This window comes from Alosa pseudoharengus, unplaced genomic scaffold (assembly GCF_046254945.1).
Source record: "Alosa pseudoharengus isolate Yale_2024_CS ecotype anadromous, Long Island Sound unplaced genomic scaffold, YU_APseudo_1.1 YU_APseudo_1.1_scf_13, whole genome shotgun sequence".
In the NCBI taxonomy this organism is placed as follows: Eukaryota; Metazoa; Chordata; class Actinopteri; order Clupeiformes; family Clupeidae; genus Alosa; species Alosa pseudoharengus.
In genome coordinates, this window is record NW_027468598.1 from 11,402,485 (window position 1) to 11,427,310 (window position 24,826).

At 45.8% G+C, this 24,826-nt stretch overlaps 1 protein-coding gene and 1 long non-coding RNA gene across 4 annotated transcripts in view; one reads left to right on the forward strand and one right to left on the reverse strand.

The window, feature by feature from the left end:
• Positions 1-42: 42 nt before the first annotated feature.
• LOC143121642 (uncharacterized) lies at positions 43-3,673 on the reverse strand. 2 transcript variants are annotated; one of them, XR_012986524.1, is made up of 8 exons: positions 3,580-3,673; positions 3,042-3,079; positions 2,776-2,905; positions 2,363-2,458; positions 2,149-2,261; positions 1,922-2,045; positions 1,660-1,832; positions 43-1,558 (listed from the first exon to the last, which is right to left on the reverse strand). It is a non-coding gene; the product is annotated as an uncharacterized LOC143121642 (long non-coding RNA). The 2 variants fall into 2 exon arrangements; XR_012986523.1 differs by having other exon boundaries at positions 3,227-3,673.
• Positions 3,674-3,787: 114 nt separating this feature from the next.
• usp32 (ubiquitin specific peptidase 32) overlaps positions 3,788-24,826 on the forward strand; it is a 48,667-nt gene continuing 27,628 nt past the window's right edge. For both annotated transcript variants that reach the window (XM_076282126.1, XM_076282128.1), the window contains exons 1-4: positions 3,788-3,928; positions 15,605-15,732; positions 22,035-22,140; positions 23,344-23,462. In XM_076282126.1, the coding sequence (XP_076138241.1) occupies positions 3,871-3,928; positions 15,605-15,732; positions 22,035-22,140; positions 23,344-23,462 (411 nt within the window). In that variant the 5' untranslated portion in view covers positions 3,788-3,870. The remainder of the gene's footprint in view (positions 3,929-15,604; positions 15,733-22,034; positions 22,141-23,343; positions 23,463-24,826) is intronic.

Sequence of the window (24,826 nt, forward strand, 5' to 3'; positions counted from 1 at the left end):
GCTGCAACTCTCTTGTGATTTTGAAAGAATGGGTGTTTTTCGTCTCTTTCCGTACCGAAGAGATTTTATCTCAGAGATGGGATGTAATCAAATAGTGCTGTAACCTCAGCGTGTGAGACGTGTAAAGTGCAGCTTCTATGGTAAACAGGCATGGCATATTGTCAAACCCCATTTTGTTGTAAATGGATGGACAGGCCTTGTAGTGTTATGGGAATACCTGATAACATCTGCTGTGAACAAATATATCACTAAAGACTGCTTCTGAACACCACAGCTAGAGGGAGCACTACTCAGAGTGTATTGTATGCTTGTCCACAGTTGAACCATTTTTCTGGAGAGGTTTTTTAATTGTATCATGTTAACAGCTGAATGGTGTTGGCAGTGTCAAAAGTAAATAGCCGTCAGCATTCTTCAAGTGTAATATCCCAGAATATCCTGCACTAACAACACTATCTGTCACTTGTAATAACAGACTTTTAGTGGAGAAAGGTCACTTAAGTAACCAAAACATATACTTTGCTTCAATGTCTGAAGAATAAATAAAAGCAAATAGACCAGATAGGAGTTTGGATAAAACAATATAGAGACAGTTTGGTGGAATATGTATATAATTTAAAAAAAAAATACAGATACTCTGATTATGATTGATTCTTAAAGGTACAGTCAAGGATTGTGCAGGAAGTCACATTTTTTTGTGTTTATCTTTATATTTCAGTTTCATCATATGCTTTTGTGCAAAAAAAAACATCAATTTTATTTTAACCAAGGACCAAACAAAATGCCAGAGAGGTAGCTCATCCTACCTTCAGTATACCCAGAGAAATTCAACGCAGGGTTTCGTTTTTGTTTGGGGGACAGGCTGCCCCCTCTTTGTTTCCAGTTTTTGGAGCCTGGGCCGCCTACAGAGACCGGGTTTTTTTTACAGGTTACTCACGGAATGGCAACTACCGGTCATGAGGAGATGACTGCTGAATGTGACAAAAAATGGTATGGGCTTGAAATTGTATACAATCCCTCACTGCACCTTTAAATTCAAATATTGATGCCACTGTGGAGAGGCAAATGATACTATAAACACATACATATAACAAAATACCGGGACACAACTCAAAACCCTGTGACCGTAAAAAATAGCGTATATATAAATAACACGTCAGTACAAAGCTCTTGAAAATGCAGCATTTCATTTCTATTGCATGATAGATTAGCTACAAAGTAATCATATTCATATTTCAGCAACTACCGGTAAACATATCCTGAACATTTCCCTTTCAGTAACTTTGACTAGGTTTGAAACCTGATTTATCCCTTGAATCTTTAAAAAAGATAGTTCCCTGTCAATTAAGAGACGCAGTGTCTTAATTCCATTTACAGCATCATCTAATAGATGATTTTGTTACACCTCTTTTTATTCCACTTTACCAAGAGTGCCAGTAAATGTGATGGCGATGTTTGTGCACTGATTTGCTGGCTGAGGAGCAGTCCTTCCAGTCTGTCAGTTGTGTTTGGTTTCCTTGATGTCGGTGAGGTAGAGCACATGGGTCCAAATGCACCACATCTAATGAATGCGAGCAAAAACAACACACATTACGTATGGTTGAATGCTCTACCCAAGGCCTATATAACACCTCTTTGAATATAACAGGAAACAATACTGACCTCCACAGACATACACAGCAGCCTCCCTGCAATCAAAAGCAGAAGCACCAAGCCCTGGCACCATTCTGGGATGTAAAATGTGTTGGTAAGAACCCCATGCTGGCATCCATACAACCACACCGGCAAGACGTGCAGGCCAGCAACCGTGAACACTCCCAGGGGTGTTTTAAAACCTATTTGAAGGAAGTAGAGTGGTTACATTACTTTGTTAATTGTATTCTACATTCATTTTGAAGAAAATAATTAAAAGTTCTAACTGCACCTTTGGCCATGATAGCGTTGACCCAATATGGACTCTCCTTAAAGCTACTCTTCCACTGAACACCAAAAGCACTGTGGTTACAGACAAACACACACCACTCCAGAGTTGAAATTAGCCAACCCCACTGTAAATCAAGAGAAAGCATTTGTCAAAACAGTTTGAGTCAATTTTATGGCCATCTAGCTCTTTTATATATGTTTTGACTGAATCACCAACAACAGACATACTTGAAACAGCATGTTCCACACCATGCTCCGACCCATGTTGTCAATTATAACATCTAACCAGGCCCCAAACCTGGAAGTTTGGTTGAGCCTCCGTGCAATCCAGCCATCAATGCCTGAGGTAATGAAAAATAATGTTTTAATCAACAAGTGATAACATTTTAAAATAATACATTTGATAAATCTTCCAATATGGTGTAACAGATTCTGTCATTACCATCTAATATGATGGAGGTGACATAGGCAGGAAGAAAAAGTGCATGATTATTGAAAGCACACCATGCCGTTAGGACCAGGACTATTCGGATGTAACCTAGGAGGAGAGAGCACTGCTGTGATAGGGTCATAAACTTATGTTGCACACTTCATCTGCTCACTGCCCATCTAGATTTCTAGGCTACATCTAAAGTGTTGCTCAGAATGTTCAGAATATCGTCAATACAGCCAATACATAGGACTCAAACGTACACCTAAACTCAAACGTTATAAGAAATATAGACCTAGCCTAGGTAGCGTAGTTTTTGTTGCATCCAGGCCATTATTGCAATCAGTTATCATGACATGTTAATACTGAACGTCGGTAAATAAGGCTTGGTCAATCATGTTGATGTCTATGTCAGTGTCGCTCACCTATAATGTTCGGAACAAAGAAACATATATCCAATGACATTTCAGAAATGCAGGTGTCTGATGCAATGAGTCCACTTCCGTGTTGAGTAGTCTATTAACTGCTCATCTTCTGATACCTACTCTTCTGTACCTAGTCAAAAGAACAGCAGCAAGATAGGCTATACTTTGTGTATTTGTAAAACATTCAACAATGTTTAGCTGATGTAGTCTAAATCGTTATGATCTATCCGGCAGAGAATGGCTGCTGTATCGAGACACGCACTCACCTCGTATGTGCCAGATTGCGTCACAACGAGCTCTCCCTCTGAAAGTCAAAATAAACTTAATGTCAAAGCCTTCATCATGTTAGCCATTTTTTTGTTTAAGAACACTATGCGTAACAGCATATTCACAATACCAGTTCACCATAGACAAATGGTAACAGTAGGCTATACTTTCACGCACGACTTACATGTGGAGCTAAACTGTCTGCGTAAATGTCCAGAGGAGGGAGTCAGAGGCATATTTTTGTTGTCAATCTATCACCGATAGCCTATCCTGTAACTTTGTGTATTTATTTTGGGACAATATGATTTATTTAAATGCACATTGACCCAAGATCACACAGTAGTCTCCAACTGTGTAAGCAACACCTATGAAGCGCAATTGCCTTGCCGTTTTGTGTCCAGCTTCATAGACGTTAGACCATAAAGCACCAGACATGTTCTGACGACCCAGCATCCTTGCTAACACTAATCTTCAGTGCCTGCTAACGCTGTAGACATGAATCGTAGATTAAAAACTTAAAAAAACTGTAATGCTCACAATGTTTTTACAAATGTCCCTAAAACTTGCGGTAATCAAAGTACAAACAGAAATCTGCGTGACTAACTACTGTGTAGAGAACTCCAAAGCCACCTGCGAGTCTTTAATCTGATCAGGTGACTGTACAGTGCAATGATCATGTGACCAAGCATGGAGGCGTCGGCCAAGAGGCGTCATTCGGTGAAAACACAGGAGTACTGAGCTGCTATCGATCACACGTAACACGGAGAAGGCAACAGGCACTGGGCTGCACACCAAACATTTTTCATACTGCAGTGAAATGAGGGTAAAATGGGAGCCAAAGAGTCAAGGATAGGCTTCCTTTCTTACGACGAGGCCGTCAAAAGAGGTAGGCACGTCTGTCAAAATAGTTAATGTTACCCCGCAGGCTGATTCTTGCAAACTTGCTAGCTGGCTAGCCACCTATTAACGTTGCCAAACGAATTAGCAGACAGCAGCTTAGACTGCTTGCAATGTTGCTGTTAGGCTTCTAACTCGCTAGTTAACAAGCTAGCAAGTGTAGGCTACAGTAGCCTAGACACAAATTGCAAGGTGTGTGTCTCGCCCCTTGAAGCTGTAGCCTGCCCGATACGTATTTGCGCACCCGTAACCAAGATCACCAGGCTAAAAAAAAAATCTTTAAAAAACCGCGTTTGTCAGCTTTAGAAATCTTTAGAAATTTTTTAAATCAAGTGTTTTACTCATCTTGGAAGTTGGGACTTAAATTATCTGTCAAACAAGCAAGTGTGTTCTATATTGATGATAGTGGAATCCGTCACAACACCTCAAGACTTGTATCGCTATTATTATAGGAAGATGCTGTGATTTCAACTGTAGTATTTAGTTATAAATTAGTTGGGAAGCTGCAGCTTCCATGGTGTTATTATTCTCAGTCATTGGTCGTCATTGCAGAATAGCCAACTGACAGACGTGGATCTTGCTAAAAAAGAGTAGGCTACATCTATGGATAGTCACTTGTCTTTTTGTCTATAGCTGTAATTGTATATGAATGCTGGTGATTAATATCCTCCACTAACCCAATGTAATTTAACTGTATTAAAGGGCTGCTGTCAAATCGTGTCTGAATCGGCAACGTATTTCTTACCTTGTGCGCTATACCATAACGTTGTACGCGCACTAGCTCTACGGGTCATGCTTATTTATGGCTAGATGGTGGAGCGCACCTATCTCGTGGTTGATGGTAGGCTACTTGTGACGCCGTTCCAAAAGTCTGTCTTTAGACAGTGTGGCATTGTGGCACACCACAGCAGGGTCATGGAGTAGTAGCCCAGTTACACTGGTGCTTTTTCTTTTTCTTCAGTCGGTGGTTGTCACTGCAGATCCGTGGCCTACTGGTAAGGGAAACGGATTTGTGAGCGAAGAGTGGTCTTAATAACATCCCTGACTGGGAGGGAAAATGTGGGTTGGGGGAGTGATTGAACAGCACTATCCCACATTCACATCCATGGATGATGCGAGCAAGGCCCTGGCCCTCAACTACTCCGTGGGCGCTGAATCAAGGGCTGCCCAATGCCCACTGGTCCGAATGTGTGCCCCCAGTATGTGTGTGCTCCTGGTTAGCTCACTGCTCCTATTGTGTGCGTACCCAGATGGATGAAATGCAAAGGAAAAAATTCCCTCAGGACAAATAACTTAACTGTGCTTAACTTAACAGTGTCCTATCTAATGTCATGATTACCATGTTTGTGTTGTGCGTATCATACGCAACACCACCAGATGTTATGTCAGATACCTCATTGACTTTGAACCCAAGGCAGTATAAACTAAACTTTGACCCTTCCATTAAACTCTCATCTCCAAAGCCGTCAGAGTGGAACTATTTGACTGGCACAGTGGAGGGAGAACAGTTAGCAGCATTACAGCGTGTATTTATTTACCAGAATGAGGTTTTATTGCCAAGCATCCACCATAAAATGTAACACTGAACATGACTCATTCCATGGAAGAATTTGCTATGGAAACAACTGATTAACTGCTCGATTGCCCTTTTTCGAAACAAGGCTAGCCTATGTGTCACACCTCCATCATTTAATGAATATGTAGGCCTTATGTGATGTGTCATTGGTGCTTACAGAAAGTAAACACGCCCCAGTGTTAAAGATAAAACAGAAGGCTTGGACACCGGCACGTGTCTCAAGTTGTGCTGTGCTGTTTGTTGAGAGTCTCGGCAGACGGCTGAAGTCTGTGGGCTCACTGATGCACACCAGCCGGCAGCCATTTCTCCAGCGTCTGCAGTGCTGGGGCAACATACAGCTTCTCCAATGCACCGGTGCACAGAGGGTGTGTGTGTTTGTGTGTACGTTTGTGTGTGTGTGTGTGTGTGTGTGTGTGTGTGTGTGTGTGTGTGTGTGTAGGAATGGGGGGAGGGACAGAGCATCTCGGACATGGAGTTTGAGAGGAGTTGTCAGATTGATTCAATTCAATTCAATTTATTGTGCTTATAGAGCGCCAAAACATTACACATGTATCATGGCGCTTTACAGAATGTAGGCAATCAGAGAAAAAGGAAAGAAAGGAAAAAAAGAAAAGAAAGAGAGAGGCCCATGGGTAACAGGGGCGAGGAAAAACTCCCTAGAATTGGAGATACATATAGGAAGAAACCTCGAGCAGATCCATGACTCAAGGGCCTGACCCATCTGCCTAGGGTCAGTACATGACAGTAAGGTCTGTATACATGACAAATGCATATGATAGTCAGGTGTAGAGAATAAGACATGGCGTTAAAAGCACTTGAGCTGAAAGTTACAAGAGGTGGGGTGATTACGTATCTGGTTTGATAATTCATTAATCCTGATTTAGTGACAGAAAGTTCAAATAGTCCAGCGTTGGATTTATCCAGGGGAAGGGAGTTGTCAAGGGGCATGTGGCCCTTGGGGCCAGGAATCCGGGCAGAATTGTCATAGGCAGGTGATGGGTCGCTAGGCTGTACGGGCCAGGAATCCAGATAGGGGGACAGTAATAGGGCAGTCGAGGATGGGACTTCAGGTGAGATGGTTGAGAGGAGGGGCAACACATGGATGGTTGATGACTGGTGATGATATACCTCACAAGTGAGGTACAGTAAGGGGAAAGAAAGAGAGATGTAGAGTGGGTTAGTATTACTGAAAATCAAAATGGTTAATGTCAATAAGTAATCAGTGGTACTATATATTGTTACAGTATATCATAGTGAGAATAGGCAAGAGAGGGAGAGTTGAGAGAGAGAGAAGGGGAGAGAGGAGAGGAGGGGGTTGTACGGCGTGACACATGAAAAGTCCATGACAGCACTATGCTATAGCAGCATAACTAAGGCATGGTGAGGGGTAGTCGGCACCAGCGCAGGTATGGTCAGTGACCACCATCGCACGCGCGACTGGGGTGCCAGTCACACGAGGACTCAGCAGGGTGGTCCATTCCAAAAATCCCTGAGGTGGGTTAAGTTCCACACCGCACCATACCTAAACTATGGGAGGCAGTAAAGAGGTATGTTTTAAGTCTAGACTTAAAAATAGGTGTCTGCTAGTCGAATTGAGGAAGGAAGATTATTCCAGAGGAGGGGTGCGCGATAGCTGAAAGCTCTGCCTCCTACTGTAGTTTTTGAGATTCTTGGAATTACAAGAAGGCCAGTATTCTGTGATCGTAGCCGTCTGGGTGGGTTATATGGGACTAGGAGATCTTTAATATATTCTGGTGCCTGGCCATTAATGGCTTTGTATGTTAGAAGTAATATTCAATTAATGCGACTTTTAACAGGCAGCCAGTGTAGAGATGCCAGGATAGGGGAAATATGTTCATATTTTTTAGTTCTAGTGAGTGTGCGAGCAGCTGCATTTTGTATAAGCTGTAAGCTCTTTAGACAGGTGTTATTGCAGCCAGCGTATAGAGCATTGCAATAATCAATCCTTGAGGTGACAAAAGCATGGATTAATTTCTCAGCGTCTGGTAAGGATAAAGACTTCCTTATCTTTGAAATGTTCCTTAAATGATAAAATGAAGTTTTGGTAATCTGTTTTATGTGATTATTTAGTGATAGGTCTTGGTCAATTGTAACTCACAGATTTTTAACACTTGTGGATGAGGATAGTCGAAGATCAGTAAATGTAGCCTGTGATGAGGATAGGATATCCCTCATCTTTTTAGGACCTAAAACCATGACTTCTGTTTTATCGGAGTTCAAAAGCAGGAAATTATTTGTCATCCATGTCTTTATGTCTCTTATACATGTGTCAAGTTTGGCTAACGGAGTTCATTCGTCAGGTTTTATGGAAAGGTATAATTGTGTATCGTCTGCATAAGAATGAAATTTAATGCCATGTTTCCTAATTTCTGAGCCTAGAGGAAGCATATAGAGAGAAAATAACAGGGGCCCTAGTACTGAGCCTTGAGGCACCCCATATTTTACCATAGTCTGGGTAGACGGTTTATTGTGAACCTGTACAAATTGTCTGCGGTTAGAAAGGTATGATCTAAACCAAGCGAGTGCTGAGTCTTTAATACCTATCGAACGTTCAAGCCTGTGGAGTAGTATATTGTGGTCTATGGTGTCAAAGGCAGCACTGAGGTCCAGGAGGACCAATATTGATATATGTCCATTATCGGCAGCGATGAGGAGGTCATTAAAAACTTTAACTAAGGCTGATTCAGTACTGTGGTGAGCTCTGAAACCAGACTGATATAATTCTTGGATTTTATTCATATGCAAGAAGGTACCAATTTGTTTCGACACTATTTTTTTCTAGTATTTTTGACAAAAAAGGGAGATTAGATATAGGCCTATAGTTGGCCAGGTTGTTAGGGTCAAGGGTAGGCTTTTTGAGGGATGGCTTAATAATAGATAACTTAAACGACTGTGGTACATGGCCTGATAGCAGTGAGTTATTTATAATCTGGAGCAAAGCATTATCCAAGAAAGGGAGAGCAGTCTTCAGAAGATGGGTAGGAATAGGATCTAGTAGACTAGTTGTAGATTTTGATGAAGAGATTGTGGAAGTGAGGTCTAATATGTCGATAGGTGTAAATGAATTCAACGTTGTTAGTCTCATCTGTGATTCAATTATATTTTCGCTACCGTGGAGTATGAATATTTGGTGAAACTGATTGGTTATTAATCTTATCTCTAATTGTTTCAATTTTTCATTAAAAAAGTTCATGAAGTCATTACTGTTTAGGCAAATAGGGATAGATTCGGTTACTTCGGTGTGGCTCTTCTTCAGGCGGGAGATTGTGGTAAAGAGAAATTTTGAATTGTTTTTGTTTTCTTCGATCAGCGAGGAATAGTAGGTTGACTTAGCTTCGTTGAGTGCTTTTTTGTAGGTGATGAGGCTATCTTTCCATGCTTGGCGAAAAACTTCCAATTTAGTGGTACGCCATTTTTGTTCAAGTTTACGCGCTGTTTGTTTGTTTTTGTCTGTGTGGTATACCATGGAGCACGCCTTACTTGTTTTCTTATTCTCTTTTTGAGTGGTGCTACTGAGTCAAGGGTTGAGCGTAATGAGTTCATCACATTATCAGTTAACAAGTCGACCTCGGCTGGATTAAGGAAAGGGCCTTCTGATAGGCCTACCACATGAGTCCGGAATGGGGCAGACGTAAGCGAAATTATTTCTAGAAAGTCTGCATTAGTTTTTTCAGATAAGCCGCGGCTGTAGATTGGCACCTGTATCTGGGGAGTTGCAGTGTCAGCACGATTTATCTTCTCCCACCTCCGTCTGAAAAGGGGGGAAAAAAGGCACGCTCAGCTGTTGCTTGTTTAATGCTGTCCACATTTGCATGTAGTTGCAAAATTGTGTCTCAAAACAAGCACACCCAGGAGCACAGCCTTGTTTATCAGCTGAGCTGTGTGTGGTGAATATCTTAGTCTACTCCTCGGCGTCGTACAGGAGCACGGGAGGGTTTTCGTCAGCTCTGTTTGCTTGTGGTGAGAGTTTGTCAGCACACAAAGGTGTCTCATTTGCATCGGGAATGTTTCTTTCGCATGCCATATTTTCCCTTCCTCACACACACACACACACACACACTATGCAGATGTACACGCTCCCTCCCCTCTCCCTGTCTCTCTCTACCCCACTACCGCACCGCTTTTCTTGTCCTTCTCCTTCCGTCATTGTTGATTTCAGTTCTGCTTATGTGATGTGGCCAGTCCCGCCCGGCCTCGGTTATTTCAGGTTGCGTCCAGGCTTGATGGAGTGGCATTGAAGTGAACATGCCACCGAGTCCACCCCACCCAACACCCAGTCACTTCACTTATGGAGAATGGGACCATCTCTGACAGAGGCATGTTTGTTTTTGTGACGAGTAGAGAAGAACAGAGAGAGAGGGAGGAAAGAAAGAAAGAGAGAAAGAAAGAGCTTGCTGGTGTAAAGCTCCCTGAAACGCCCCGATTGTTCTCCGGCTCTGCTTACATAGCAGTGGCTTGCTCGCAGAGTTGTGGTTTTGGTGTCCAAGAATGCAGATAAATTGCATCACGACCCCCACAATACGAGCAGTGTCTCCAAACGGCAATAGCCAAAGCATTGTTTATCCTGGCTATTTTAGTCCATTCTTGTCCATTGGCAGGAATTGGTTTTGAGAGAACAATGAATGACTTCATGCGGGCTGCCCTAGTAAAACAAGATGATACTGCAACTGGTGCGGCCTAGGCTTTTAGTGTGTATGTGTCATGCCTCCTGCCCAGTGTCCAGTGTCCATGCCTCCTGCCCAGTGTCCTCGACTTGCCCGGTTATGCTGTCTGACAGGTGACCACAATCAGAGTGGCGGTGTCATCCAGCCACGATATGTGGTGATGGGATTTCGCCGAGGTGAGCGGCGCGTCAAGCCCCAGTCGAGATAATGAGCTGTGGACCGGACGCGTCTGCTCGTTCATTCATGATCCTCGCCAGCGTGGGTCAGCGCTTTTGTTCTGAAGCATTCAAAGGGGATGTCGCCGCACTCCCACGCTTCCCTCCGCATCGAAACATCACCACAACCTACAGACCTACTTGTTCGGCAGGCGCGCGGGATGGGGTGCGCGGGCGGAGGTATCTTAAAGTAGGTCACGTTTGCTACAGTAGTAGGAGAGCGGCTGAATTAGGGGTTTTTTTACGTCAGGGAGTCCGTCGCCGACAGTGCATCCAGCTGCGATGAAGTCTTAAAGAGCCACTCGGAGCCTCGTGGATGTGCCACTTTCCTCAAGGTGATCGACTTTGAAGTTGGTAGGCGTCAGGCGAGGAGGGGGGGTGGGGGTGAGGTGGGAGACGCAGCACAGGAAAGCAAGAATCAAACGGCCTGTGAAGCCTCAGCCGTGGGATTATGCGCTGTGCGCCAGAAGCTGTCATATCAAAGCCCTTTCCTGTCATTGACTACTTCCTCCCTGCTGTAATTTGACATTTTCCCCTTTTCCTTCTCTCTGCATTTGCATGCGCACGCGCGCTGTTTAGTCTTTGGCTCAGACGAGGCTCGCCACACATGAGATTTTGCTGCTGTCCAGGCGCATCGAAACAAACCAAATCAACTCGGGGGGACTGTGGGCTTTCAATTGGATGTTTGTAAACACCACGAATAGCTACAGCGGTGGCTGCTTTAAAAACAAAGGCTATTGAGACTCATTTCTGATGAAGTGCGATGGGCATTTCTCCTCTTGTGTCCCAGTGGGTTTTTTCCTGCCTCGTGCCATTGAGATGATTGTTTTTGGCCGTATCAGGCGCAGCCACATTTGCCAGTTTCAGACGTCCTTTTGACTTTGGGCTTTGAGGTTTTAATTTGGTCCTGATGAGTTTCTCTGTTCACTCACAGTGATCAGCAGCCGAAAATTATTCCAGTAATTCAATTCTGTGTGTGTGTGTGTGTGTGTGTGTGTGTGTGTGTGTGTGTGTGATGCGTGATGCTCGAGCAATTTCTGACACCTTCTGGGTGCACATTTATAGCCTTGTGATTTGCAGATTTTTTCTTCTCACCCCAGCATTCTCGGAGACTGCGCCATTCTAAAACATGCTAATGTGCCGCGTCTAATTGACCATTAACGAGAGGAAGAGCAGGCTGGCAGCGCGCTCCTCATCAGCACTGCTCCACTGAAGCCCAGAGCCTCCTTCCCTCATCTTGTCTTGCCTGGATGTCTCACTTGGTGCTGTTGGAGCTTTTATGACCATTTTATTTTTTTATGGCATCTCTTCCTCTACTCTGACGTGGAATGGAGAGACAGAGAGAGAGAGAGAGGGGGGGGCAGAGAGGGTTTTGCATTCTATTCTGTTCTCTTCTGTTGCTCCATTAAAATGTAATGTCATATCAGGACTTCTGGAGACATATTAACCAAACATAACCAGATATTCTGGCCAGCCACTCTGACTATGTTGATCTCTGTGTGTGTGTGTGTGTGTGTGTGTGTGTGTGTGTGTGTGTGTGTGTGTGTACAAGTTTGTGTGTGTGTGTGTACAAGTTTGTGTGTGCCTGTGCACGTATGTGTGTGCCTGCCTATTTTAAAATGAAAGTTGAAACCCTGTGTGTGTGCGTACTTGTGTGTGCCTGTGTACGATTGTGTGTGCCTGCCTGTGTTGGAATGAAAGTTGGAAGTGTGTGTGTGTGTGTGTGTGTGTGTTGACATCCCCATTGTCCTAGTGTCATCCCCATGTCTGTTCCATCCTCCTGTAGTGGTAGTAGACGGGGAAGAGAGTGAGACTAGGGACTCCTGCAGTGTGTCTCTCTTCCTTCCCCTTTACCAGCCAACCAACCAGGAATGCTGCAGCCCTTCACGCCTCTAAACCACTCAGCGGATGACCTCCGTGAACTCTAAACGACTTCCTCAATCTCCCCTCATGTGCCCTCGTTCCACTGCGGTTGGCACATCCTACCCCTGACCTGCCATGTGTGTGTGTGCGTGTGCACACGTGTGCGTGCGTGCGCGCGCGCGCGCGCGCATCGTGTGACGCTAGTGCTGTGGAGCTCTTCCTTCCCCAACACGTGTGAGTGGTTAATGTTTACTTCCCCCAGCGTAACTACGTGAGCGTAGATGTTTGACCTGGTGGTTTTCCTAGTGCCTCTGAGAGCTGGACGGTGGGTGGAGGAGTGGGTGGGTTAGGGCCGTGAGAGCGCGGGGGGAGCGTGTGTCTCAGAGCACCGGTGCAGGGCCCCGGCTGTTTTCCTTTCCACTCACTGAGCTCTCGGTATGCAGCGAGGGCTCGTCCGCTCGGCCCCTGGAGGTTTTGATCGCTTGTCGCCGCCGTCCGGCTGGAATGTTGAGGTCTTTGTGCCACCTCTGTTCGAGATGAACCTGCTTTGGTTGCAGCATTGAGGCCTTTTGCCATAATCACATGGCGTGCAGAGAGGGGGGAAATCAGCGTAAACAGATGAGGCATGCTGCACAACAAAAGATACAGAAAGAGCCGTGTGTGTGTGTGTGTGTGTGTGTGTGTGTGTGTGTGTGTGTGACCCAGGCCACCACATGCATGCGGCCTTTAGAGAGAGGAGCAGTCCCCACCGTCTCCCCCTCGGTCATCACTCACTCACTTGCTCTGTCACCCTTATTTACCCTCTCTCTCTCTCTTTATCTCTCTCTCTCTCTCTCTCTCTCTCTCTCTCTCTCTCTCTCTCTCTCTCTCTCTCTCTCTCTCTCTCTCTCTCTCTTTATCTCTCTCTCTCTGTATTCCTCTTTGACTCTTGTCTTTTCTACTCTCACTCTGTGACACTGCTCTGTCACCCCTGCTTACTCTCCCTCTCTTTCTCTCTCTCTCTCCCTCTCCCTATCCCTTTCTCTCTCTCTCTCTCTCTCTCTGTGTATTCCTCTCTGACTCTTGTCTTTTCTACTGTCTCACTCTGTGACACTGCTCTGTCACCCCTGCTTACACTCTCCCTCTCTTTCTCTCTCTCTCTCTCTCTCTCTCTCCCTCTCCCTCTCCCTTTCTCTCTCTCTCTCTCTCTCTCTCTCTCTCTCTCTCTCTCTCCCTCTCCCTCTCCCTCTCCCTCTCCCTCTCCCTTTCTCTCTCTCTCTCTCTCTCTCTCTCTCTCTCTCTCTCTCTCTCTCTCTCTCTCTCTCTCTCTCTCTCTCTCTCTCTCTCTCTCTCTCTCTCTCTCTCTCTCTCTCTCTCTCTCTCTCTCTCTCTCTCTCTGTATTCCTCTCTGACTCTTGTCTTTTCTACTCTGTCTCCCTCTGTGACACTGCTCTGTGTGACATGTGGGTCAACTCTGCCTGCGTCCCATGTGCTTCCCTTCGTCACACTGCAGCGCAGCAGCAGCAGCCACTCCTCACCCTCCTCTGTGTGTCCACTCCAGCAGCACCACCACCAGCGCAGTCATGCACCACTGCACACTCAAGGACAAGGCCAGTGGCCCCACTGTCCACTCCTGCCCCCTGGCCTTTCCTTTACTTACTTTTTAATGTTTTCCAGAGCTCTTAAAATCTGTCAGGAAGGTTTTAGTGTTCAAGATGGTCAGGATCAAGGTAAGAGGCGAGGCGGGTGCGCCGCAAATCAAAGGTGACCACGAGCCGTGGAGAGCGAGAAAAAAAAGAACGAAGCGTGAACATGGCCAGAGAATGGGAGACGCTAAATCATCAGGTGTGTGTGCAGCGCCCTCAGTAGTGTGATCCTGGGCCAAGGCGGAGGGCTTTAGAAAGGGCTCTGTGAGCTGTGTAGGCGCTGGTACTGATGGAAGGACTCTGAAGGGCCTGCAGATAAAGGCAGCGTTACAGATGGCCTCGCGTAGGAGGGCAGGTTAAATACAGACAGGAGGTGTCTGCAGCGACGTGTGTGTGTGTGTGTGTGTGTGTGTGTCTATGTGTCTGTCTGTGTCTATGTGTCTGTCTGTGTCTGTGTGTGACTGTGTGTGTGTCAGTGTGTGTGTGTCAGTGTGTGTATGCCGTCTGTCTGTCTGCCTTTGTGTGCATGCATGTCTCCCTGTGTGTGTGCGCATCTATCTGTCTGCCTGTGTGTGTGTGTGTGTGTGTGTGTGTGTGTGTGGCCAGCATTGTGAGGTAGCGCTGACTGCAGCCCCCCTCCAGCGTATCTGCCATCGTAACTCACTCCTGGAGCAGGGCTTACAAGAGAGATCTGCCGAGGTGGCGGTGACCTTTCATCACCGAACGCGTTTGCTCAGCAGGCTCCCGCCTACGCCTCTCCACCCCACTCCAACCTGCTCCACTCGAGTCCGCAAAGTCACCACTCGCCACCACCCGAGTGCCAGGCGTCATCGCTGGCGGGGTGGCGGCACATTCACCCTCTCTCACATTGAGCCTGCCCTCACACTTGCTAAAGCCAGCCACATCACAGCAGGAGATGACCCACTAAAAGAAAAATGAATGGAGACGCCTAGATTGTGAAGCCCATTGTATGAAAAGGCATAGGCTAACTCATGTTTCGCTTCACCTGAATGATCTGATCATTTGAATGACTGTTGAGAAGTTATTTATGCTGAAATGACAGATTTAAAAGCACATGGATTATGCTGTTTTCTTTTAGTCTAGGACTAGGCTTAAACCATGTTTGGAAAAGTGACCCTTAGTGTCTGCGTCACCCACTCATTTAGAAAGGAACATGGTCTTGTATCTTCAATACTGTTGCCCGCAGGCGTTAGCGAGATGGCTGCTAAGTGGCGAGACTTACCTATGTAAGAAGTCAGACTCTAGTCTAAACCAGTGGCAGAATTGGAGGTGGCTGAAGGTGTCTGCGTGAAGCTCCCTGGGCATTAACTTAACTATAACATTAATTTTGTTGAAATAACAATGAAAAACTCCTTTCTGTAGACTGTTTAAGTCTTTTCTTTCAGTGTGCGAACTACTCCTCTCTCTCTCTTCAACTCTTGGTTTAAACGCACCTGGCTAAACTGTAGATCACCTGAGCGCAACAACACTCCCCTGCATGTTGAAATAACAAGAAAAGCCTCAACTTTTCTTTTGAAAGATACTCTGCATTAATCACTGATGGGTTAATGCCATATGCTATCCAGTAGGCTGACTGGTGGTCTGAGGGTTACCTACAGTCTGTACATGAGAATGCCTCCCTTATCTACTTGTGCTGAAGTTTCCTGATCATGACTCCTTATCCCCCCCCTGTGTCCACAGTCACGGATGTGGAGCTCAAACGGCTGAAGGATGCCTTCAAGAGGACCAGCGGCGTGTCCTACTACATGACCCAGCAGTGCTTCTACAGGGAAGTGCTGGGAGATGGGGTCCCACCCAAGGTGGCAGAGGTAAGCCAAGGGTCAGGGGAAGCGAGTGGACGGGTCCCACACCCAAGCATAATGAGTGACCTGACAGGTCTGAACACACACACACACACACACACACACACACACACACACACACACACACACACACACACACACACACACACACACAATGTCCCTATCAAATACAGGTCATGACCCAACATGTTCACATGTGTGTAGTTCGCACATGCCGTGTTAATTGAAGAGAAGGTTTAAATGTATGTAGTGGACTTCAAAAGCCCCTGGAGCCTACAGAGTGCATTCCAGAATGTTCTTCCAATTTTCCCTTTGCTCTGCTGCAATGGTCCTCATGACTTTTGCTTGGCTCATGCAAATGAAACTAGATGCCTCTGGAATGTAGCGTTCTTCGTTGGTAAGGCTTAATTTTTTGGCTCCTTCATGAATAAAAGTAGAACCCATTAAGCAGCGGGAAATGTCTCCTTGTCTCCATGGTACCCGGAACTGTGGCTGTTTGCCAATCCCCTTCGCCTGAGTCCAAATAGCCTCTCTGGTCTTCTAAAATGGTCGTGTTAAAAAAAAAAAAAAACAACAAGTTTAATATATACCAGTTTGTTTTGTGTTGTGAGGGGAAGTGGCATCGTTAACGATGCTACTCAGAAGGATGGTAATAAAAACTTCATCTCCCGACAAACCAGGTTGGCTCGTAAATAAAAAGGTTGATTTTTATTTGTGTTGCCCTCTGGGTCTATTGCAACCTGTGTGGTTGAAAGAGGACATACCTTGCCTGATAGATTGTGTTTTGAAACCAGTGAATGGAAACCCATTAGACATGTTGTGTTGTGTTGTGGAGATAGCGTTCGTCTGTACAGTAATGAGGAACATTACACCACAATAGATAGATCAAGTTACTTCCTGATTTCCAGGTTGAAAAACCACATCAAGTAAAAATGTGACGTGTTGCGTAGACTACTTCACAGCCACTTTTAATTTGTGCTATGCAATTTCAATTCCATAGCGAAACAGTTAATTTTGATTAGTTTGAAATGGTTAATTTCTTGATTTTAATCAAGATGTGACACATCTACCCGATCATTTAAGTAAATAAATGAAAAGAATAACGATTTAATGTTCAAAACCAAACAGTTAGCGTTGCTTAATGCGTGACACAACATCAAAACATTGAGTAACTAAGCCACATTTATACCATTTTAAAGCTGGATTTAAGGTAATACAGAGAGGTTCACACTGACATTGAAGTAAAATAAGATGCATTTGCCATTGGACATATATTCTGAATTTGATCTAAACCAGAGTAAATTGCTGCTCAACTCAAGTCTTTACACTCCATAGATGAAACACTTCAGTGTGGACCAATCAATGGTATTGTCATTTTGCATTAATCAAAATCGACATATCACTACTGACTGTAACAGTGGAAGTGTCACAATCTGTGGTTAAAGCAACACCAAAGAACTTTTCCTCTGCACTAGCCTATTTGTTTATCCAGCGCGGCTTTGCAAATAACAATGTCCACAGACAAGGTAGAATATGTTGCATGATTTTATGAAAGTAGCCTACGATGTATTGCGACATCAGATGCAAGTCAAATTTGTAGTTTCTCATGTCTCATTCCATCGAACTACAGATCCGCTACCCGATCTGGCAAACTTACATAGTGCGGTTATAGCCGATAGAGGGCCGCGAAGCGAATGCAGAAAGTGCCGTTCACCCTGTTACGAGTTGATGAACCACTGAAACGATTTTGGAAACATTATTTTAAGGTACAAAAAACTCTTTGGTGTTTGTGTTCATTGTTCAGTTGTTTTTTCTTCAGTTTTCTTTCTGTGTATGTGGTTACTAGTTCATGTGTGTTCTGCTTTGTGTTGTTTGTTTGTTTTTTCAGCTGATTATAGAACAGCTGTAGCCCTTAGGTGAGATCCTGTGCCGTTAAACAGACACTGTGACTCCCTGTGTTTGGAGTCTGGGACTCAGCCAGGGCCTGTCCCTGTGATGAGTGGATTCAGTCCACCTGGCCTTCAGCATACACACATACACACACACATACACACACATACACATACACACACACACACACACACACCACACAAAGCACGTACGTACAAAAGCACACACACACACCCACACACACGCACATTCACGCACACACCCCACCACCCTCACTTATTTAGTCAGCACTCTGGCCTTTTCCAGAAGCATATCTCATCTGAACTTTATCACAGAATATGAGTTTGTCCTTTGTGCTCGCTGGAACACCAAAGTGGCCTCAGTCAAATGTTGCCATGGTGACATCAGTCTCTGGTCACATCATATTTGTTTATTCACCGGTGGTGTGTTTTGCCCATAGCCCTGTTGACTTTTATTGATGAACAGTGCCACGCCACGTGATTCTGGCCTTCAAAGAGCGGACACTGCATTTGCAACACAAATTTGTTCTCGGTTTCATGCAGCATGCGTGGTTCTGGGTATTGATCCCTTTACATAATGTAATAATTAAATTTTAATAACCATTGGACAAGCAAGTTCACAAGTGTATGCATCTGTAATGAGCTGAGGCTACTTTTTCACAACCTTATTAAATATAAATGTTTTTATATCAAATAGCCAAAACAAAAAATTTAGCTTACCTCAGTGGACTAATGTTATAATGATGGCTGGACTGAGTATTTATGTCGTAGTTGTTGCATTCATGTACTGTAATCTCAGCACTTACAACTTGTCCACAGTAAAACTGTGGACACCATAATGTTGCCTGTAAGTGCACTCTCTTCAGAGCTTGGCCTGGAGCCTATTTTAGTTGGCAAGGCAGGTGTCTGGGATGTTCAGGTTGCCCAGTTACATACACTTGGCCGAATTGAAGTGCCACTCACCAGAATGGAAGCATGGGTCTTAATTAAAGGGAGAGGTGTCCAGGAGAGAGATGGCTTTTCCACCCGGCGGCCTATTTTTATCCTTTTTTAGCTGTGACCGACTTTTTATGTGAATTATTAACGCCTTTGTCCCAATATGCGCGGTTTGTAATGTTTTTTTTTTTTTATCCCGCACAACTGACTGCAGGAGACAAGCCTTTCCTAATACAGAGGAAGAGACTGGGCAGCCAGTGTCAAGGCTTGTGCCAACCCCCACAGGCCCTCTGATCAAGGCCTCTCAGGTCACCTGTGATGTGCCCTGTCTCATCTCATCTTGGGAAAAGGGGCTTGAGCCCCTACAACCCCATCACTCTTCCTGGAGCATCTCAATTCAGCACTCTGCATCAACGGCAAACGCATCAGGCTTGGTCAATAATGTATCTGACCTAGGTGTGGTGTGACCACACACACACACACACACACACATACCTCTCAAGAGCAGGCGTGGTGGTTGCGAGTAGCCGTTTGGCTGTTAATCCTCCCGCCACAGACAGGTCCTGACACCCAGAGCCGCGTCCATCACGGTGGGCGTGACAGGAGGAGCTGGCCACAGCACCAGCGGCGCCCTCAATCACTGTGATTAGTGGACCGCTGAGCTGGACTGAACTGGTGGGCTGCTGCTGCTGCTGCTGCTGTTCCTGAGCCAGCTGTACTGAGTGTCAGTTAGACATTCATGCACGCACGCACACCGACACACACACATCGACACAAACATCCATGCACACACACACTCACACACACACACACACACACCAACACACATACACACACACACAAACACACACACTCACTCACACACATAATTGTTACTTCATCTCTTGCACTTCTCAAGGAGAGTGTTGCGGAGCAGTGGGGTGGGAGGTATAGAGGCATAGATATCACTTAGACTGTGCTCTGTGACCTGCTGAGGAGATGATCAGTGATTCCCCATGGCCCCCTCTGCTCTGTGCCAGCCCATTATCTTCTCCCTCTCTCAGACTACTGTCAGCCTCTCTGCATCAGCAATCACACAGGGAACAGAAGGGCTCAGCTCGGGCTGAAGTGCAAATGGATTTTATGTATTTAGCATAGAAATGTTTTGCGTTATTGCACATTATTGCATTTTTGTGGCATGCATCATGTTTAAGATTTCTTTAGCAATATGGCTGTGGTCAGAAAGAAATGCAACATATGTCCTGTCCTAACCACTTTTCTTTGACCTCAATGGAAAATGGCATGAGGTGAAGGAAAGATGTGAGGAAGAATTCATAAGGACAGAGGAAAAGAGTAGCCAACTGCTTTTACACAAGGCCATGTCATTATCTGACCATGGATGTTATTGACATGAGTCTTTAAATATGGCCACTGCAAGGACCTGTGCGATCATACTATCTCCGTTTCTTTAGCAAAGAATGATCCACTGCAGCCTATGCTGAAGAAGATAAGAAAAGGAACCATCCAGACATTTTTGCTTAGCAAGATCATTTATTATCGAGATAATAATTATTTTTGAGATAATTTGTGATCTTGTATCATATCTGGTACTTCCAGATCATTGCATTCAATTGGGGGGGGGGGGTACCCTATTTATCTGCAGCCTATTGTGCAGTCACTTTGCCACGAAGGTGCAGAGCTGCTCTACTGACATGAGAGCCATGATCTTCTGTTCAGTAGGCAGACGGCAGTGGAAGGTACACATGTTATGCCCACATTATAAGTCAAGGGCCCCGCACTGCCACTCGTGTTTTGGCTTTCGTATAGTTTTCATGGTATTTGGTTTACGTGTCTGGTGTCCATGGTGCCCATACGAAAGAAAGACTGTTTACAAATGTGCAAGCCTATTGACTGCTCCTCATTCACCTCAAGGCACAGCGAGGGTTAAACGGGCGTGTGCCTGTTTTGTTGTGGTGGGCATGCTTGGGCTTTTTGTTTTTGCTCCCCTAAGCGCTAGCACAATGCATTTTGACATCACATCCTGTCTGTGCAATTCCAGACGAGTGGGTTCCAATAGAAATAGGAATATTCTCGTTTATGTGTTTCCCCTCCTCTCCCAGCGCTGCAGCCACAGATGCACAGCAGCACTTAGTGGTTTATTAGTTATCTGTTCCATGCTTCTTCACCTCACTAAATGAAGCAGGGCTGGATGCTGTCCCAGTCTATCATTATTTATGGTGGTGTTAAAGTGAAATGTGTGGAGTCTAGCAGCGTCCACTGTTACCATTTACAATGAATACCCCCCCCCCCCCCCTTCCTCTCTGTGTTGGGCCCTCTTTGTGTCCACAAATAGATATGGGTAAATTGAGAATGCTTACATAAATAACACGAATCCTGTATTTGAGACATCTCAGAGGAGGGTATTTATAAGCATGTGAAGGCATGGCGGTGGCCCAATATGGAAATGGGATCGCAAGTCTGTGAGATCCAGCAGACATGCGCAGGGGAGCGGTTTGAGTTACGCCACACTCTCTCAGCCTGACACTCTATGACTACTCCACCCACCCCCCCAACACACACACATACACACACACATTGACTTACCATCTCTCCCCCTCAAGCCATGACCTCTGCCCCTACCAGAGAGTGCAGTCCTCCCTGATGTATGGATGGACGATGCTGTTGAGTTGCATTAAAACAGATTGTGGAAGTGGCTTCGCCTCTGATTTCAGACATCGGTAGGCGGAGGGCGAGAGAGGAATAGAGAGGGAGGAAGAGAGACGGACGACTTCAGATGAATCTTAGCAAAGCCCTGCACAGAATTATTGATTCAGTGCCTGTTTTTTAGGGCCTGGCTGCTCTCCAATTCCCCCCCCCCCCTCACACACACACACACACACACACACACACACACACCACACCGACATCTGCCCCATTCACTTTCTCTTCACCATCTCCACCTCATTCACCGGCCAGTCCAGGTGTAATGCTGAGCAACCAACCAGGAAGGGGACAATGAATGTGCGAGCAGGTGGAGGTGTGTGTGTGTGTGTGTGGTGGTGGGGGGGGGTGTCTCAAGGGAAAATCAATAGCGGCACAGCGTGGCACACACCCAGCGTGGAAGAGTGGAGAGAGAAAACAGTGGAATACGCAGGAGACAGCGAGCAAGAGCCAGAAATTGAGCCTTTCATGTTGACACTGTCAGGCTGTCCCCAGGGGCATCGCTACTCACACTACCCGACAGGATGTGCTTATGTGTGTGTGTCTGTGTGTCTGTGTGTGTGTGTGTGAGAGAGAGAGGTGATCCACTTTTCTATTTTACCTAAACATTACCCATATATTCTGACCGATGACAGACGGTCTGTGTACGTGTGTCTTTCCATCACAAGCGCCACTCTGCCTGCCTCTGAGAGGTATCGCAGTCTGCACTCCAACATGTTTGTGGGGGGAAATAATCCCCCGAGCGTCTCCTCTCTGTTTCAGGTGATCTACACCTCATTCGGTGGCACCTCCAAAGGGCTCCACTTCAACAACCTCATCGTTGGGCTGGTCCTGCTCACTCGAGGCCGAGATGAGGAGAAAGCCAAATGTAAGTCAGCTGAGCTCTTATTACACGTCTTACTACACATACTATTGCGCTCTTTCATGCTTTTTTCTCCTCACGACAATATTAACAGTTTGGTATCAAAGAGCGCTAGCTGGTGCGCCGACACCCCTGCTATTTGGGGCAAGCCTCTGATGTGTGTATTTTTAGATTGGAATAAAGCTTTCAAAACGTGTGTAGACTCTAAACCTGGTCTGCCCACATCTTCACAAAAAGGATTCATTATTCATGCAGGCCTGCCTATGTGTCACTCAGGCAGACTTTATATATGTTCCACGGTGTCACTTTAGATGTTGTCTTGCCTTTGCTCAGTGTGGCTCCTGGTTCTTTGCCATCCTAAATGTAAATGAAGATGATCTGCCAACAAACTCTTCTCTCCTGTGGGGGTACCCTTATTTAAGGTGTGTGTGTGTGTGTGTGTGTGTGTGTGTGTGTGTGTGTGTGTGTGTGTGTGTGTGTGTGTGTGTGTGTGTGTGTGTGTGTGTGTGTGTGTGTGTGTGTGTGTGTGTGTGTGTGTGTGTGTGTGTGTGTGTGTGTGTGTGTGTGTGTGTGTGTGTGTGTGTGTGTGTGTGTGTGTGTGTGTGTGTGTGTGTGTGTGTGTGTGTGTGTGTGTGTGTGTGTGTGTGTGTGTGTGTGTGTGTGTGTGTGTGTGTGTGTGTGTGTGTGTGTGTGTGTGTGTGTGTGTGTGTGTGTGTGTGTGTGTGTGTGTGTGTGTGTGTGTGTGTGTGTGTGTGTGTGTGTGTGTGTGTGCGCGCGTGCATACGTATACGTGTGTGCGTGTGTGTGCATACGTGTGTGTGTGTGTACCACCCCTCCCTCTGGTAAGGAAGTCTACTGTAGCCTGAACAGGCAGAGGTCATTAGAGATGCCCTCCAGCTCTGAGGACAGGTGCAGCAGAGAGGGAGATGAGCAGGAGCAGGTATGGGGGAGGAGGGGGGGGGGGGGGGGCGCAGTGTCTGACAGGTCAGGGTGATGGCTGACAGGACATGATTGATGGCGAGCTGCGGCTAGTGGAACTGACAGGTGCAGAGCCTGTTGGGGCTCTGATAAGCTGTGTGTGTGTGTGTGTGTGTGTGGTTGGGGGGCTTCAACTCGGGGCCCCAAGGTTGCGAAGCATGTAAGCTAAGCTTGTAAGTTTTTTTTTTTTTTTTCTCTCTCTCTCCCTCTCCCTCCATGTCCCTCCTGCAGACATCTTCAGCCTGTTTGCCAGCGACTCGGGCAGCCACATCACACGGGACGATGTGGAGAGCATGCTGCGCGCTGTGGACGGCCAAGTCCCGCCTTCGCTCAGGAAGTGCTTTGCAGAGGTCAGACTCCCCACCCCCCACCTCCCCTGCGATCGACACCCGCTGAGCAGTCACCTCTTCTCCCCTCGCCTGACACTCTTCATCCCTCTCTCCCGACCTCACCCTGATCAAGCCCATTAGCCTGCGTGCTCATTAGATTTATCATTTACTTTCTCGTGACTAACGGAGGGGAAAAAAAACCTTAGAGCCCACGAAAACTGGAACTGGAATTTAAAACGAGCTGAGGAGGCGAAGTTTAAAGCACAAAATATTCCAACTTCAAATGAGTTTCCCTGTATCAGCACTGCTCTGCTGAATTGATGTTTCTCAACAGTACAGTGGGGGGAAAAAATACAAAATTGCCTATTCTTTTTTTCCTCGAGCTTATTTCTTCCCCTACTGAGATGATGTTTTGGATCTTGTCCTCGGCATGGCTAGCCTCAAAAAAATGCTTGTCTTGAAATGGAAGCATTCTATTAACACTAGGGAATCTATTCTGATTTGGTGATGGATTTCCCATAACAGGATTACCGGCGGGGGCTTTGCCATTTGGAATTCTGAGCTCTCGCTGCCCGTTTGGCCTTTGCTCCGCTATTGCAGGACATTGTCAATAAATGCACTCAGTTACTGTGTGTGCATCAGGCCTGGGCCCTGCAATGTCAATGAGAAACATGACCCAGTGACACCCTGTCTGTAATTATACAACCCTGCGATAGCGCACCCTCTAACCGGGAGCAACCAACTTGAGTTTGTTGATCTGTCTTTGACATACATTCAAGATAATCTGTGCTGTGTTACACACAGGACTCGTCTACCATAACTTCAGGCATCGCCTTTTCTACCTTCTATATTTGTGGCCTGTATACAGTATGTTCGTTTTGTATAGTTATGTATATGTCTGTATGCTCTTTTGGTTACTGAACTCATGAGCTATCAGTTGAGCCGCAGTAACAGAAGCCACCCAGGTGTGCATCACTTGAGTGGATCATGTAGCCAGGAAGCAACCCTCTCTCACACACACACACACACACACACACACACACACACACACACACACACACACACACACACACACACACACACCCTAATAGCAGTGTGTTGTGTGGTTTTTAGCCGAGCCTCCCTCTGGCTCTGGGCCCTTCAAGCACATCTGCAGAGGAAGTCTCCATCCCCCAACCAGCACTCCCCTCCCAATACAACACAACTCTCTCTCACACACACACACACACACACACACACACACACACACACACACACACACACAGCCTTTCACATTACAATTCTCATTAAGAAAATATTTCCCAATCCTCTTAGCTATTGATTTCACCCAAGTATATGAATACCAAATGAATGTTTTTCACTCTCTCTTTCTTTCTCTCCCTCTC